Raw genomic sequence first — 12,963 nt, 5'->3', positions numbered from 1 at the left:
CATATATGCATACAGACTTCAAACAATAAGGGGTTAATATCCAAAACATATAGAGAACTCATACAATTCAACATTAAAAAAACGATGCGATTCAAAAATGGGCAGAGGATCTGAACAGACATTTTTCCAAAGAAGACATACAGATGGCCGGCCGACATATGAAAAGATGTTCGACATCATTAATCATCAGGGGAATGCAAATCAAAACCACAGTGAGGTATCACCTAACGTCCACCAAATTGGATATTATCAAAATCACAACAAATAACAAATGTTGTCAAGGATATGAAGAGAAGCCTTTTACAGTATTGTTGGGATTATAAACTGGTACAGTCACTATGGAAAACAGTATGGAAGTTCCTCAAAAAATCAAATATAGAACTGCCATATGACTCAACAATTCCACTTTTGAGTGAGTATCCAAAGAATACAAAAACCCTAATTCAAAAAAGACATAGTACCTTTATGTTCATGGCAGTATTATTTGCAATAGCTAAGATATGGAAGCAACCTAAGTGTCCATGAACAGACGAACAGATAAATATGTAGTATGTCATATATACACACACATACATATATATACACAATGGACTATTACTTAGCCATAAAAAAAAAACGAAATCTTGCCATTTGTGACAACATGAATAAACCTAGAGGATATTATGCTAAGTGAAATAAGTCAGACAATGAAGGTATCATTTCACTTACATGCACAATATAAAAAACAAAACAAAACAGAAACAGACTCAGAGAACAAACTGATGGTTGCAGAGGGAAGAAAAGTGGAGGGGAAGGGCCAAAATGGTGAAGGGTAATAAAAGGCACAAAGTCCTAGTTATAAAATGTCACTGGAGTATAATGTACAGCATGGAGAATATAGTCTGTAATATCATAACTGTGTACAATGACGATGGTTACTAGACTTATTAAGATCACTTCATTAAGGTACATAAATGTTGAATTACCATGTTGTACTTCTGAAACCGATATTGTTTAACTATACTTTAATAAAAACTTTAGCACTATATGATCACTTCCATGTCAAAAACACTAGACAGAAATTCAGATTTAATAAAAACATTATAACAAGTAGTTTTATGATAAAACTTGACAAAAGTTCAACTTACTAAATGTATTAAGATTTTTAAAAACTCTGAAAAAGATATCGCATTACGTAGTAGGAACAAAATCCCCAAAAGCCCCTGTCCAGGAAGAACAAGAAGGACATCAAGATGTTCTAAGCAATTTCCTGAACAGCAGGAAATGAAAGGCTGGAGATGCTGAGTTTTTGATCAGTTTACTTTTTTTTCTTCTGACCAGGCTTACTCATTATTAACTGATCAAAGATAACACACATATGATATTAAAAACTAAAATCTAATGGTTCTGTCATGATTGTCAGTTAATGCTCAAGTAGGAAAAAGTTCATTTGGTTCCCTAGCTTTCTGGAGGGAAAAAAAGTCTATCTATTGGACCATTTTAGAACTGTGTGACTTTTTTATTATTAGCATCAATTGTAGGAAGTTGCATTACTGTCACATAATTATATCCTCTATAACAACACTATGCCCAATTTCATGCTGGTGAAAAATTTTTTCAGTTATAAATGGATCATGTTTCTCATTTCCACAAATCATTCAAATGACTGTTTCAATCACGTAAAAATATGAGATGTACTGGGTCCATCTTGGAATTTTTTCTTCTAATGAAGAACTATCGGACTATTTCTAGGTGTAATTTAACTGAAAACACTACTTCAACTTCAAATTTATTTTAATGATATGTACAGGAGTTAACAAGTCACAACTTAAACGTAACCGGTTATGGTAACCCCACACGACTCAGAATCGTGCAGCACTGCATGGTAAAGACAACGGCTTCATTCACATACAAAAAAGCATTACTTTGAGACTTATAATAGTATATTGAAATTTTGTGACATAAGCTTTCTGCAGAGTATTTTATAAAACTTTAAAGACCTAATTAGTTAATAATTACTAGGAAAGATATAAACATTATTAGTAAAGTGAGGTTACAAGCAATTAATTTCAAAATTACACCAAGTACAGGGTTGAATGTAGTCTCACGAAATAAATGCTTGGTTAAGAAAATAGTTTTGAAAAAAGATCTCATTGAAGCTGTGTATTAATTTTGTCAAATCAGGTTATATAAATCAATTGTCAAGTTTATTCAGTTAAAGAAAATATGCCTATCCTTTCTTATACTCATAAATAAGTACTTACATAGTCTTTATATACAAGTGACGAAAAGCTCAATGTAAAAAATATACTGCCAATCCACTTACTATGGTTGAAAGAGCTCTTTATCTACACATTAAATTGCATTGATGAAAACATCCAATTTAAATCATATTCAACCATCATAAATATTTAAGCTGAGTATTGTTGTAAACAATAGAGAAAACCAAATTCTTTTATTTCATCACTGGGTAGGAATCTACTTCTCAGCTTAGAGTGCTATAAAGGCTCAGCGTTTAATTTCATCAAATCCAAAACCCACTAAACGTAAACAAAGTGAATGTTTCCAAAGTGCATAATTTTCAATTCATCCATTGGTAATATTTATCCAATTCCAGTTCATCAGCAAGAAAATAAAATGTACTTGGCTATAAAAATACTAAGGAATGTTATTGAAAAAGAAAGGCTATTTGGTAGAAGTAACTACAAAAATAATTAGTGTAAATCTTTGTAAAGCTTTAATGCATGAACATCAGTACACTTTCTTTCCATAAACCTTAAAGCATGATCGATACCAAGATTTTAAATTTCCACCTTTCGAGTACTTGAAAGAAAGTTGCAACAAAGTGTCTCTTCAAAAATTAAGCAAGAAGAATGATCATGCAGGTGTTAATCTGCTAACATTTGGGGACACTGCTATCTGTGTTGGGTTGTCATCTCTGGCTCCACTGGCAGCAAATACAGGCAAGGAAGAGTTACTCTGAAATGCAGATGTAGAACAACTAGTCATTCCAACATTTTCTTCTTCACCAATGTCTGAATCTGGTGTTGTAACTTCACTGTCCTGAAGCCCCAAGATCTCACAAACTGCTTGTGGCAATTCCTGAATATGAAAAATCAAACACAAAAACATCATTCACTAGAGAAAAAATAATCACAAAGTTACACTTCTAATTAAGACTACATTGACTCCAGAATTGGAATGTTCTAACAGTAATTGTTGTGTACCCTCTCAAACCTTCCCTCTATACTCCAAATAAAATCTTAACCACTTTTTCATAAGTGGTTCCCTGATCTTCTATTCCAAATTAGTCACTCTCTACCCCACCCACCACTCCCACAAACTTATAGTTTACTAATACTTAACATTTATTTCATCCTTTTTTAATACTATCTTATTTGCATTATACTTTCCCCTTAATACACAAAGTTTCCTTAAAGGTAAGAAGTATCTCATTGATGTGTTTTGAACAGAATAGCTACCAAATAAGTGTTTATAGAATTGAACCAAAATAAGTACTTGGAACCATGAACAAATGACACAATGACACAAAGACCAAACAAGAATTCTCATAAAAATGCAAAAGCCAAATACATCAAAGCTATAATGACTTGGTTTAAATTCAAATCATACTATATCAAATTTGCCTTGTTTTCAGATAAATTAAGAGCATGACTTATACAAATGTAATGACACAGACTTAATTATATCTGATTAGCATCTGTCTTCATCTGGAGATACCACATATTTAATATGAGGTCCTATCCTCTATTCACTAATTCAACCTGGTAAAATACCAGTGCTTAAGTTCTATAGCCTCTTTGGTTGTGGCAGAAAAGTTTTCATTACTTTTACCATTTTGCCTTACATGTTTCCCATTTAGCATAACTAATCAACTGTTTTCAATTATGTGCTATAAATCTATAATATATAATAGTAAACAAAATGCTAGCCAATCCTTTGTATCTGCCTTCAAGCTGCTAAAACTGTTTATTTTACTTCTAAGAAAAAAAATTGTTTCCTGACCACCAAAAATATAAAAAACCTTGCAATTATTTAAAACGCTATATACCTTGCATTTTACCATCTGTAGAGAAATTGCTTCTGCTTTGCATAATACATCTTCCACATCAATCTTCATGGATAATTCATTGATATGCTAAAATGAATCAATAAAATAAAATGATAATCGAAACTAAAAGCACTACTATGTTCTACTACATAAACTATTACCAGTTATATTTCACTACAGATAAAATCCTCGAAATAAAAATATTCACACATTACAAAATAAACAGGAAATTCAACATATCTTAGATTATTTCAAGTTTTAAAGCTAAAAAATATGCTAATAAGCTTATGGAACATTAAATCCAGCAGCTGCCTCAAATCTACTATGTCAAGTTATAGACAAAATACAGTATTTTTTTTTAGAACTAAACTACATGAAGAGCATTTCTTGAATTTCCTTTTCTTTCCTAATTAGCCAGGTAAAAATAACTGGCCAATATGTATTTGTTGAACTGTTATTCTCAGAATCAGCCCTAGTACTGTTATTGATACAGTTTAAGCTATTCAAGGGATTCAGTAAGCTCCAAGGAAATGTACTGTATATTAGTACCACCCAAATAGAGAAGAGCCAAAATATTAAAATCTAAGTTAAAAGAATAACTACCTTAAGTATTTCATTAAAACCATAATGCTTTTCCATTATTTGCTGTTTTTCTGATTCCAGAATAGCACAACAGAGAAGAAGATGGAAATTTTTACATGGTAGTTCAGTCCACATTACCTATAAAACATAGAACAACTATTTGGTAAACTGTTTCAATTCCAAAATATTTTCCTCATAGATACAATGCTGAATTCTAAATAACTTCTATGCAAAGCAGAAGGTGTCTAGATAGGGTAGTCTACTGTTTTTCTAGTTAGGAAATGAGGGAAGTCTTACCTTTACCTACAAAGTAACTAATATCAGAGTTTAACATATGTGAATATGATGAATTCCAAATGTGGCTCTTTAGATAACTAGAATAAGCAAATTACTGAGTCTAACCAATATGATAAATGGTATTAATTAAAGAGCCACATCCATGAGGTTAAGTTTAAGGTATAGTAGAAGTCAGAGGCATTTTCAATATTTTTCTGAACTTTGAGTTTCTCACTTTTAAATTATATTCAGTCTCTGGGGGAGGGAGGGGGGGAAGCTAAATCCTAGAAATAATAAAAAAAAAAATCAATTATACAACACATGGAATCAAAAACACTCAGAGATAACTCTACATTCTAAACATCTTGTTATATAACTCAGAGTGTCCCTGATTGTGACAAAAACTGAATCAACTACTCAAAATTTATACCCAACCACATAAAACATTGATCAGTAATGCCCTCAAATTTAAGGCCTTAATTTCCCCCTGGTTAATGTACCTAATAATATCTTATCTGGAAAGATAAAAAGACATACATAAACAATTATATTAGAGAATACCTGAAATGTTTTTACTTTTTTCACCAGAAGTAAATTAAGTGAGTAATTTTCAGACTAAATCCAATTCTTAAGTTTAATTGAAATACAATTAACCTCAAAGGTTTCGTTAAAAGTTCCAATGTATTTGGTAAACAAAGACTGGAGAGTTATTATAGCTATGTGCTAATACTATTATTCTCATTCATTCTTTAAAAAAAGTTGAGATACTGATTTAACAAAATTGATAAGCTTTAAAATGAGTCCAGGTAAAGAACATGTGTTTTGCTTCTAATTTCATACAGAAAATTATCCTCCACAAAGCAATAATCCTTCAGTTTATCAGCTTCTCTAATGGTCGTAAAGTAGCCAAAAATAGAGGAAACACTTCCCAGCTGTAAAAGCCTAGGAAGGCACTGAGGTTCCATTGTATGTAAGTCTATTTACTATCCAAATAGATTATCTCTCCCATGCTTCCTTGGGAGAAATTCTGCAATCCTTTATTTTTGTAAAGATAAGGTCAGTCATTATACCAATATTCTATTTTAAAAACACATCAATTTGTTAGCATTAACAGATATTTGAGAAAAAATAATGATTTTCCGTTTTTCATCAGAGTTGCCCTGGGTGCAAAATGGAATAAAGGGATACACACCAAAAGCATGACCATGAATATCCTCTAGAGCAGGGGAAAGGGCAATGGGACTTGAGGTGGTGATTAAAGATGCTAGCTATATCTTTATTTTGTTTTACCTTGGGGAAAAAAAACTATAAATAAATATGACAGAATGTTTATATACGTTAAATATGGATGGTGGAATGTTTGTTTTATTATTTTTAGTATTTTGCTCTAACTTAAATGTCTTTTAAAAAGCAAAACATAAGTCAGCTCCTTCCCAATATCTCAGACTACAAATAAAGTGCCATCTCAACTGACTGGCCTGTCAAAGTATCCTTGAACTCTACACAAATCTACACCATGATGTGGCAGAGCCTCACACAGTCAAGTCTCCCTAGAAAACAACACCAGCACAAATGGTCTAGAGAACTGGTTCTGGGAAACGTACTGGCCCCAAATCTCATAAGGATTATGATTTTCAGGAAAAAGCTCCAAAGACTAGATGTTCAGTTCAAGATCATTAATTTTTAAGGAGAAACAACAAAATATCAGAATTCTGAAACACATTTGCTTTACAAATTGCAGTCAGGCTATTACAATCCATTTATACTCTACAGAATAAATTGTTGCTTTCTATATTACATTTGTATAATTCAAGAACTTACCTCCCATAATCGAAGAATATCTAGAAAACTAAATTCCCTTTTAAATCTGATTAAAAGCCATCTGAAGCAAAAATAAAGGTATCCAGAGTCCTGAGATTCTGTACAGAAGAAAAAATATATATATATGGCTTACTCTTATGCTAATTATCTCAGGAACAGTTACGTATTTCAAACTCAAATTTTTCTATGCATATTAGGCTACTAAAATTCCTATAAATTTAATTTCTTCTACTAATTCAAGGAAACAATTCAAATTTGCAGGTTAACTTCTTTAACAGAAAACCACCAATTAACAATAAATAATTCATTTTATGAACAAACTGTTTTAAGACATAATTGTACAAAGCCAGTTTAGTCCCACACTTTTATTTCTCAAAGGAACTCAGGGAACAGCAGTAGACTATATATGTCTTTAAAAGAGTTAGTTACTTTTTTTCTGTGTATCAAACTACAATTTGCTGGGTATGAGTTTTGAATCACTAAACTTACCTAAGTAACTGCAAAATCCACTGTCCAACAATCGAAGTAAGGTACTTAGCTGAATTAGTTGGGTTTTCATGCCTTGCATTTGTTCTTCAAAATTTTGATGCTTTATAAAAGAAAATACATGTTACCAGACAAGTAATATTTAATAAATATTTTATAGTACATAATCACTGATAACTAAACCATGAGTGTAAGGACAAACGTTGGACTCATACCACACTGTTATATTTTTAAAATCACAACAAATTGAAAAGCTAAAGCAACGTTAAAAAGGAGGGAAAGAGAATCCTTGGTCTCAAACTAAGGATTTTTTCCCCCTCTATTCATTTGATTTTGATAAAGAATGTAGAGACAGCACCTGAACACTGATATACAAATATCTTACATCAACTAAGACTAGGTGAAAGGAACGTACATTTGGGAAATAAACTTTTATCAAATCACCCCCATTATTAAATATTTCTTCACATTATCACATGAAATAAAATTAATTTTAGCTTTAACTTTATCTTATTTTAAAGAGTTAACTAATTATTTCTTAGACTTGATAACATTAGGAAAATCTATAAAGTCAAAACCATTTTCATGACAATATTAATAGATTATATGCATTTTGCATTTTAAATTCTCCCACAAGTGTAAAGGCTATATAACATGTGATACTACAATAGACTGAATACAGGAGCAGATATGAAAATCCAGCTGTCTTCCACTAAACTAGACATTAAAGAAAATGGAAATGTAAAACAATCCCTCTTCTCAGTAAACTGTTTTGGAAAACTAATTTTTCGTTTAAAAATATTACATATATTAAGATGTGATAGGTTTACTATTATTTTTAAACGAATAAATATTTTAAAATTTCTCAGTATTAGTTTTTCATATGATAAACATCAGTAGATATAACACACATAAACAAATGTTCTTGGGGTCCTCAATAATATTTAATAATGTAAACAGGTTCTGAGATACAAACTTTGAAAATTGCTATTGTTTATGTGCTTTCAAAAAACTTCAAAGTTGAGCAGATTACCTATAGGCACTTTAGTAAAAAAGAGAGAGGGCACCAAAATAAATAAAAGGCTTCTTAAATAATTCTTATCCCTTTCAAATGTGTACCAACACTTCTATGGTGATGTACTGCCCTAACCCTTGTGAAAAGCCTATGAACACTGCCCCTCATCTACACACACACGCTTCTTTTTTAGTTTTAGAGACAATAATAGTGCTTTATTAGAAGTATCTATCAGAATAGAAACCATTCATTCTTGGTAAAAAAAGAAATTAAAAGTTACTGATTCTCTATAATCTGGTTTCTCTTTAATGATTTAAAACACTAGTTTAATAGACTAACATAACCCTTTGAGATATAGTTTCTTTACATTTAACACATGGACCTGTAGGGAAAAGACAGAATTAACTCTAACAGCATCATTTTTGTTATGACACAACCAAAGGCTAGTTGGTTTGAGAGTACCAACATGGCATAGCCACTCAGCTATAAAAAGAAGCACTCCCAAAATAACAGAAGCCAACTATGAAAAAATAGCTATTTCTCCTGGAGAAGGGGAAATAAGATCAACAATGGATATACAATGGGCTTCAACTGTATCTATAAATAAATATATAGGCATATATCCACATGCATATATATTATATGGGGGTGGGAGGTTAAGAAGGATGGGAGGGACTAAACTATATGGCAAAATGAATAGTAGGTATAAGAAAGTTCATTAGATTATTTTGCAATTTTTTTGTCCATAATAGACAAAGCCTATGTCTACCTAGGCCTACGTTAGATGTGAATAAATATCAACAAATCTATGAACAATAGGTTCAGCTATCACATAAGAAATAAAATCTTATATGAAATAAAGCTGTAAAACAAAAAGGAGTCAAACAAGAGCGCCAATTTGAAGACACCAGTGAAAAATAATCGTGCAATTATTTTGATTGCAACATATTGCCCTTTCATTCAAGTATTATGAAAAAAAGTTAGTAAACATTAAAAGATCTTTTTAGAATAAAGACTAGAAAAATCCCCAGACCAATCTCAATAGAAAAGGCAAACACAGAGAACACTGAAAAAGACAAAAACTTGAACCTTCATATACAAAAATGACAAATAGACTGTAAAGTGTATATTACAGATGTTCAGAAAGTAATCTGTATATTTGAGACCTAAATACATGCATATGTATGTATGTATTAGGCATCGTAAGCCAATATATTTGTATATGCCAATATTGGCTCAGTTTTATGAAAACTATTATTGTAAAAAACTAAATGCAGTTAATAAATTGGAATATCTACTCTAAGTAGAGGTCTAAACTAAACACTGGGGAAATAGTCACGTGTTTATTCTACAAAAATCTGTTGAACAAAAACTTTGTCAGACAGTGGAAAAATTCTGGAAGCATACCAGAGAACTAGTTAAACAAAGACAAGATCCCTTTATCAAGGAACATACTAGCTCTAGTGAAAACAGGATAAATAACAAAAACACAAAGAAGGCAAGACATGGGTTTTTATACAATTAATATCAGTTGTACAGACCTTTACAACAAATGCCTCAGGTTTCTAGAGCACTTGGGAGTAATTGGAACTAAGAAGGCAGGTAAAATCGATCAATCAAAAAGGTAAAGAAGATAAATTACTAGATTACTGCAATTAATCTTTCCAAATAATTCAGAAACATTAGTTCTATAGCAAAGAACTACATAATTTGAATATTGATCAATTTAATAGTCAGATATTTTAAAGCTATCAAATCTTATCAAATATATATTTGGAAAAGGAGCAAGAGAAGTGAGGATGAATGAGAGACTAGAGGAAACAGACAAAAGTGGGAAAAATTCTGAAGGGGAAAGAAAAATAGGCAAGCAAGAGGGGAAGAATAGAAGTTATCAAAAAAGAGAAAGGTACCACTTCCAAATTTCACATTTGTACGCCAGCAATTCTAAGTTAAACCCTATATTAGAGAGAAACATTTTATATGATTACATATTCAAGATCTTTATCCTCTTGCAAGCAAGCCATTTCAATATCCGACATGTAAGCCCATCATCAAGGAAATTAGTTTTATTTTAAAACAGTACAGTGACCTATGTAGTCCAGTCTTTGGATTTCATATGCCTTTATCTACTCTTAGACCCTATGCTTTTTTTTTTCTTTCTAACAGATAACTTGAGAAGACTTATTTTATTTCCCTGTTAACACTCTCACTGTACTACTGTCCTAGAACTCTTGTCACCAAGATATATCAATGAAAATAGATAAAATGTTCTTTGTAGTAATATGTATATATAGACATAGTTCAACTCTAATAACACATGCTTCTGAGAAAATAACAGTGAATTACTAAGAAAATGTCAGTGTTACAAACAGTTCAAACACATGTGGAGAAAAATCAGTTCCCTATAATGATAAAATCCAAAATGTTCACAAAAGGTAAGGATATTACTTGGCATGACTTAGCTTTTTCTCTGAAACAGATGATATGAAAGTTCACGGAATTCGCAAGAACTGAACTCATCTATTTCATCAATATTCTATAATGACTCATGGCTCTTCTGCAGAACATAAGCATTTACCAATATTAAAACCTGATTTTTCCTGTACTACAGGCACTATCTACTTTTTTGTATTAAAAACAATGTCAGTATTCCAAGCCTCTTGAAAAGGCTATTTAAAAAAGAAACAACATAGAGCAAGTTTTTTTAAGTTCCATCATAAACTGGCTAAATATAAACATCAATCTTATAAGATTATACAACTAAAATCTTCAAAATTAGTTTGATTAAAAGAAAGAACCCCTGTTCTTACCATTTGGTCCATGTAGGAGGCAAAGCACCAAAAGGCATCCACCTCATTTTCCATCACATATAAAAGAGGAGAAAGTAAGTCACTCATTCCTTGCACATATCCTAAGAGGAATAGAAAAAAATAATCATGTCTCTGGAAACCTAAGCTTTATGTGTCCTTCTGTCTATATCATCACCATTTCCCTTAAAAATTTCATCTTTTCTTTGGTTCAGCAACTGAAAGATACTGATATTCGCCAAGAAAAGAAAATAAGGAAGAGGAAGTTTAGCAATCAAGTGAGAAAGATGGGTTGCTTTAGATTGAGAGGTCAAGCAGATATTTATCTGCTAGTATACATCTTAGTGTAGATATCACTATCAAGAGTGGGTAATATATTAAAATGTCCAAAAGGATTTTGAGAAAGAAGAGAGGTGAAAACCCAGAAGAACATCAAATGTATGAGTACATACTCAAAGAAGATTTGAGAAAGAACAGTCAAAGAGGTTAAGGAAAAATAAATCAAGGGAGAAGAGTTCTGTAAAAGGGGAAAAAAGGTGCCACGCCAGAGTGGTCAACAACACCAAACTGCCATGAGTAAGCCAAGTAAAGTAAGCACTGAAAAGGATTCAACTGCTTTAGCAACCAGGTCACTGGTAATCTAAACAAAAGAAGTCACAATTATGTACCTCTTTTTAAACTGTCATTACTATGTTCTTTTTCTTCCTTTCTGGTTACTCATGCCTAACAAATGCTAGCAACTGGGTTGAATTCAATCGATATTTTGTGCCTAAAACTACCACTTTAACCACCTTTCCCTTGATGCTGTTACAATTTCTCAGTCATGACCCTAATTACAGCCCTTGTTTATAAGAAAAATTGGTAAGTTAAAGAATCAGGCCCCTCGCTTAAAAACAAAGTCTTGGTTGTTCTTTTCACCTGAACATGTCAAGCTTATTTTTCAGTTCCAACTTATAAAACCCTCAATGCTCTTGTTTTACAATTAGACTTCAGATAATACACAGATACTTGAACCAACAAAGGGATCAGAGCTCATACTAAGCCTTCTCACATACATATTAACAATTCAACTTCAGTAAATTTTGTACATTTGTTAAAATTAGAGATTTTTTCCTATGATAGCTTCTGTAGAAAACACAGTCTTTCATTTGGAGATCTAAAGCTTATATTTTTATCATTCATCAAAACCTATGTGCACTGAAGTCATTTAAAGAGTATATATTTTTAAAGGGAAGAGTTATTTCTGCTAGAAATGATACACAACTCTGCATCACTCTTCCTATTTTGGAAAACTTTAAAAATAACCAAGGAAACACATAAGCCAAAACCTCCTGAGAAAAGTCAGATTAAAAGTATAACAGAGATGCACTCAAATCTTACGTCAGGATCCACTTACAAATATTTAGCTCCATCTGCTCTGAGCCTCTGCCTTATCATCTATTGCTATGTCTAGTCTTTTTTAACCTATGTTTACACTATACCCTGGGTAAAAGTATGGCTCTACTCACATTAGCACAAAAGAAAACTTGGCTTTAATAGAAGGTATCTAATTATTGCAGTACCAGACAATGGAGTTACGAAGACATTTGGAGAAAAGCGCCAGAAAAAAACCGCATGTGACATGATATCTAAATGTAAGCATTTCTACATATCTACTGCAGATGCATTCTGTAATTATGCACACTTGCAATGATTAATTTTACGTGTCAAGTTGAGTGGGCCATAGGATGCCCAGATGTCTGGTTAAACATTATTTCTGGGAATGTCTGTGAAGGTGTTTCTACAAGAGATTAGCATTTGAATTGGTGAAGTGATTAAAGCAGATGGCCCTCCCCAGTGTGGATGGGCATAATCAAATCTATGAGGGCCTGAATAGAATAAAGAGATGGAGGAAGGTTGAATCTGCTCTCTGCCTGGCTGCTTGA

At 32.0% G+C, this 12,963-nt stretch overlaps 1 protein-coding gene across 2 annotated transcripts in view; it reads right to left on the bottom strand.

The window, feature by feature from the left end:
• Nucleotides 1–1,755: 1,755 nt before the first annotated feature.
• TBC1D15 (TBC1 domain family member 15) overlaps nucleotides 1,756–12,963 on the bottom strand; it is a 60,246-nt gene continuing 49,038 nt past the window's right edge. For both annotated transcript variants that reach the window (XM_023520899.1, XM_011374385.2), the window contains 6 exons: nucleotides 11,042–11,142; nucleotides 7,220–7,319; nucleotides 6,731–6,828; nucleotides 4,655–4,771; nucleotides 4,052–4,138; nucleotides 1,756–3,081 (listed from right to left, as the gene is read on the bottom strand). In XM_023520899.1, the coding sequence (XP_023376667.1) occupies nucleotides 2,857–3,081; nucleotides 4,052–4,138; nucleotides 4,655–4,771; nucleotides 6,731–6,828; nucleotides 7,220–7,319; nucleotides 11,042–11,142 (728 nt within the window). In that variant the 3' untranslated portion in view covers nucleotides 1,756–2,856. The remainder of the gene's footprint in view (nucleotides 3,082–4,051; nucleotides 4,139–4,654; nucleotides 4,772–6,730; nucleotides 6,829–7,219; nucleotides 7,320–11,041; nucleotides 11,143–12,963) is intronic.

This window comes from Pteropus vampyrus, unplaced genomic scaffold (genome assembly GCF_000151845.1).
Source record: "Pteropus vampyrus isolate Shadow unplaced genomic scaffold, Pvam_2.0 Scaffold9, whole genome shotgun sequence".
Classification (NCBI taxonomy): Eukaryota; Metazoa; Chordata; class Mammalia; order Chiroptera; family Pteropodidae; genus Pteropus; species Pteropus vampyrus.
The sequence above is the reverse complement of the archived record's forward strand: the minus strand, read 5'-3'. Positions and strand labels throughout refer to the sequence as shown.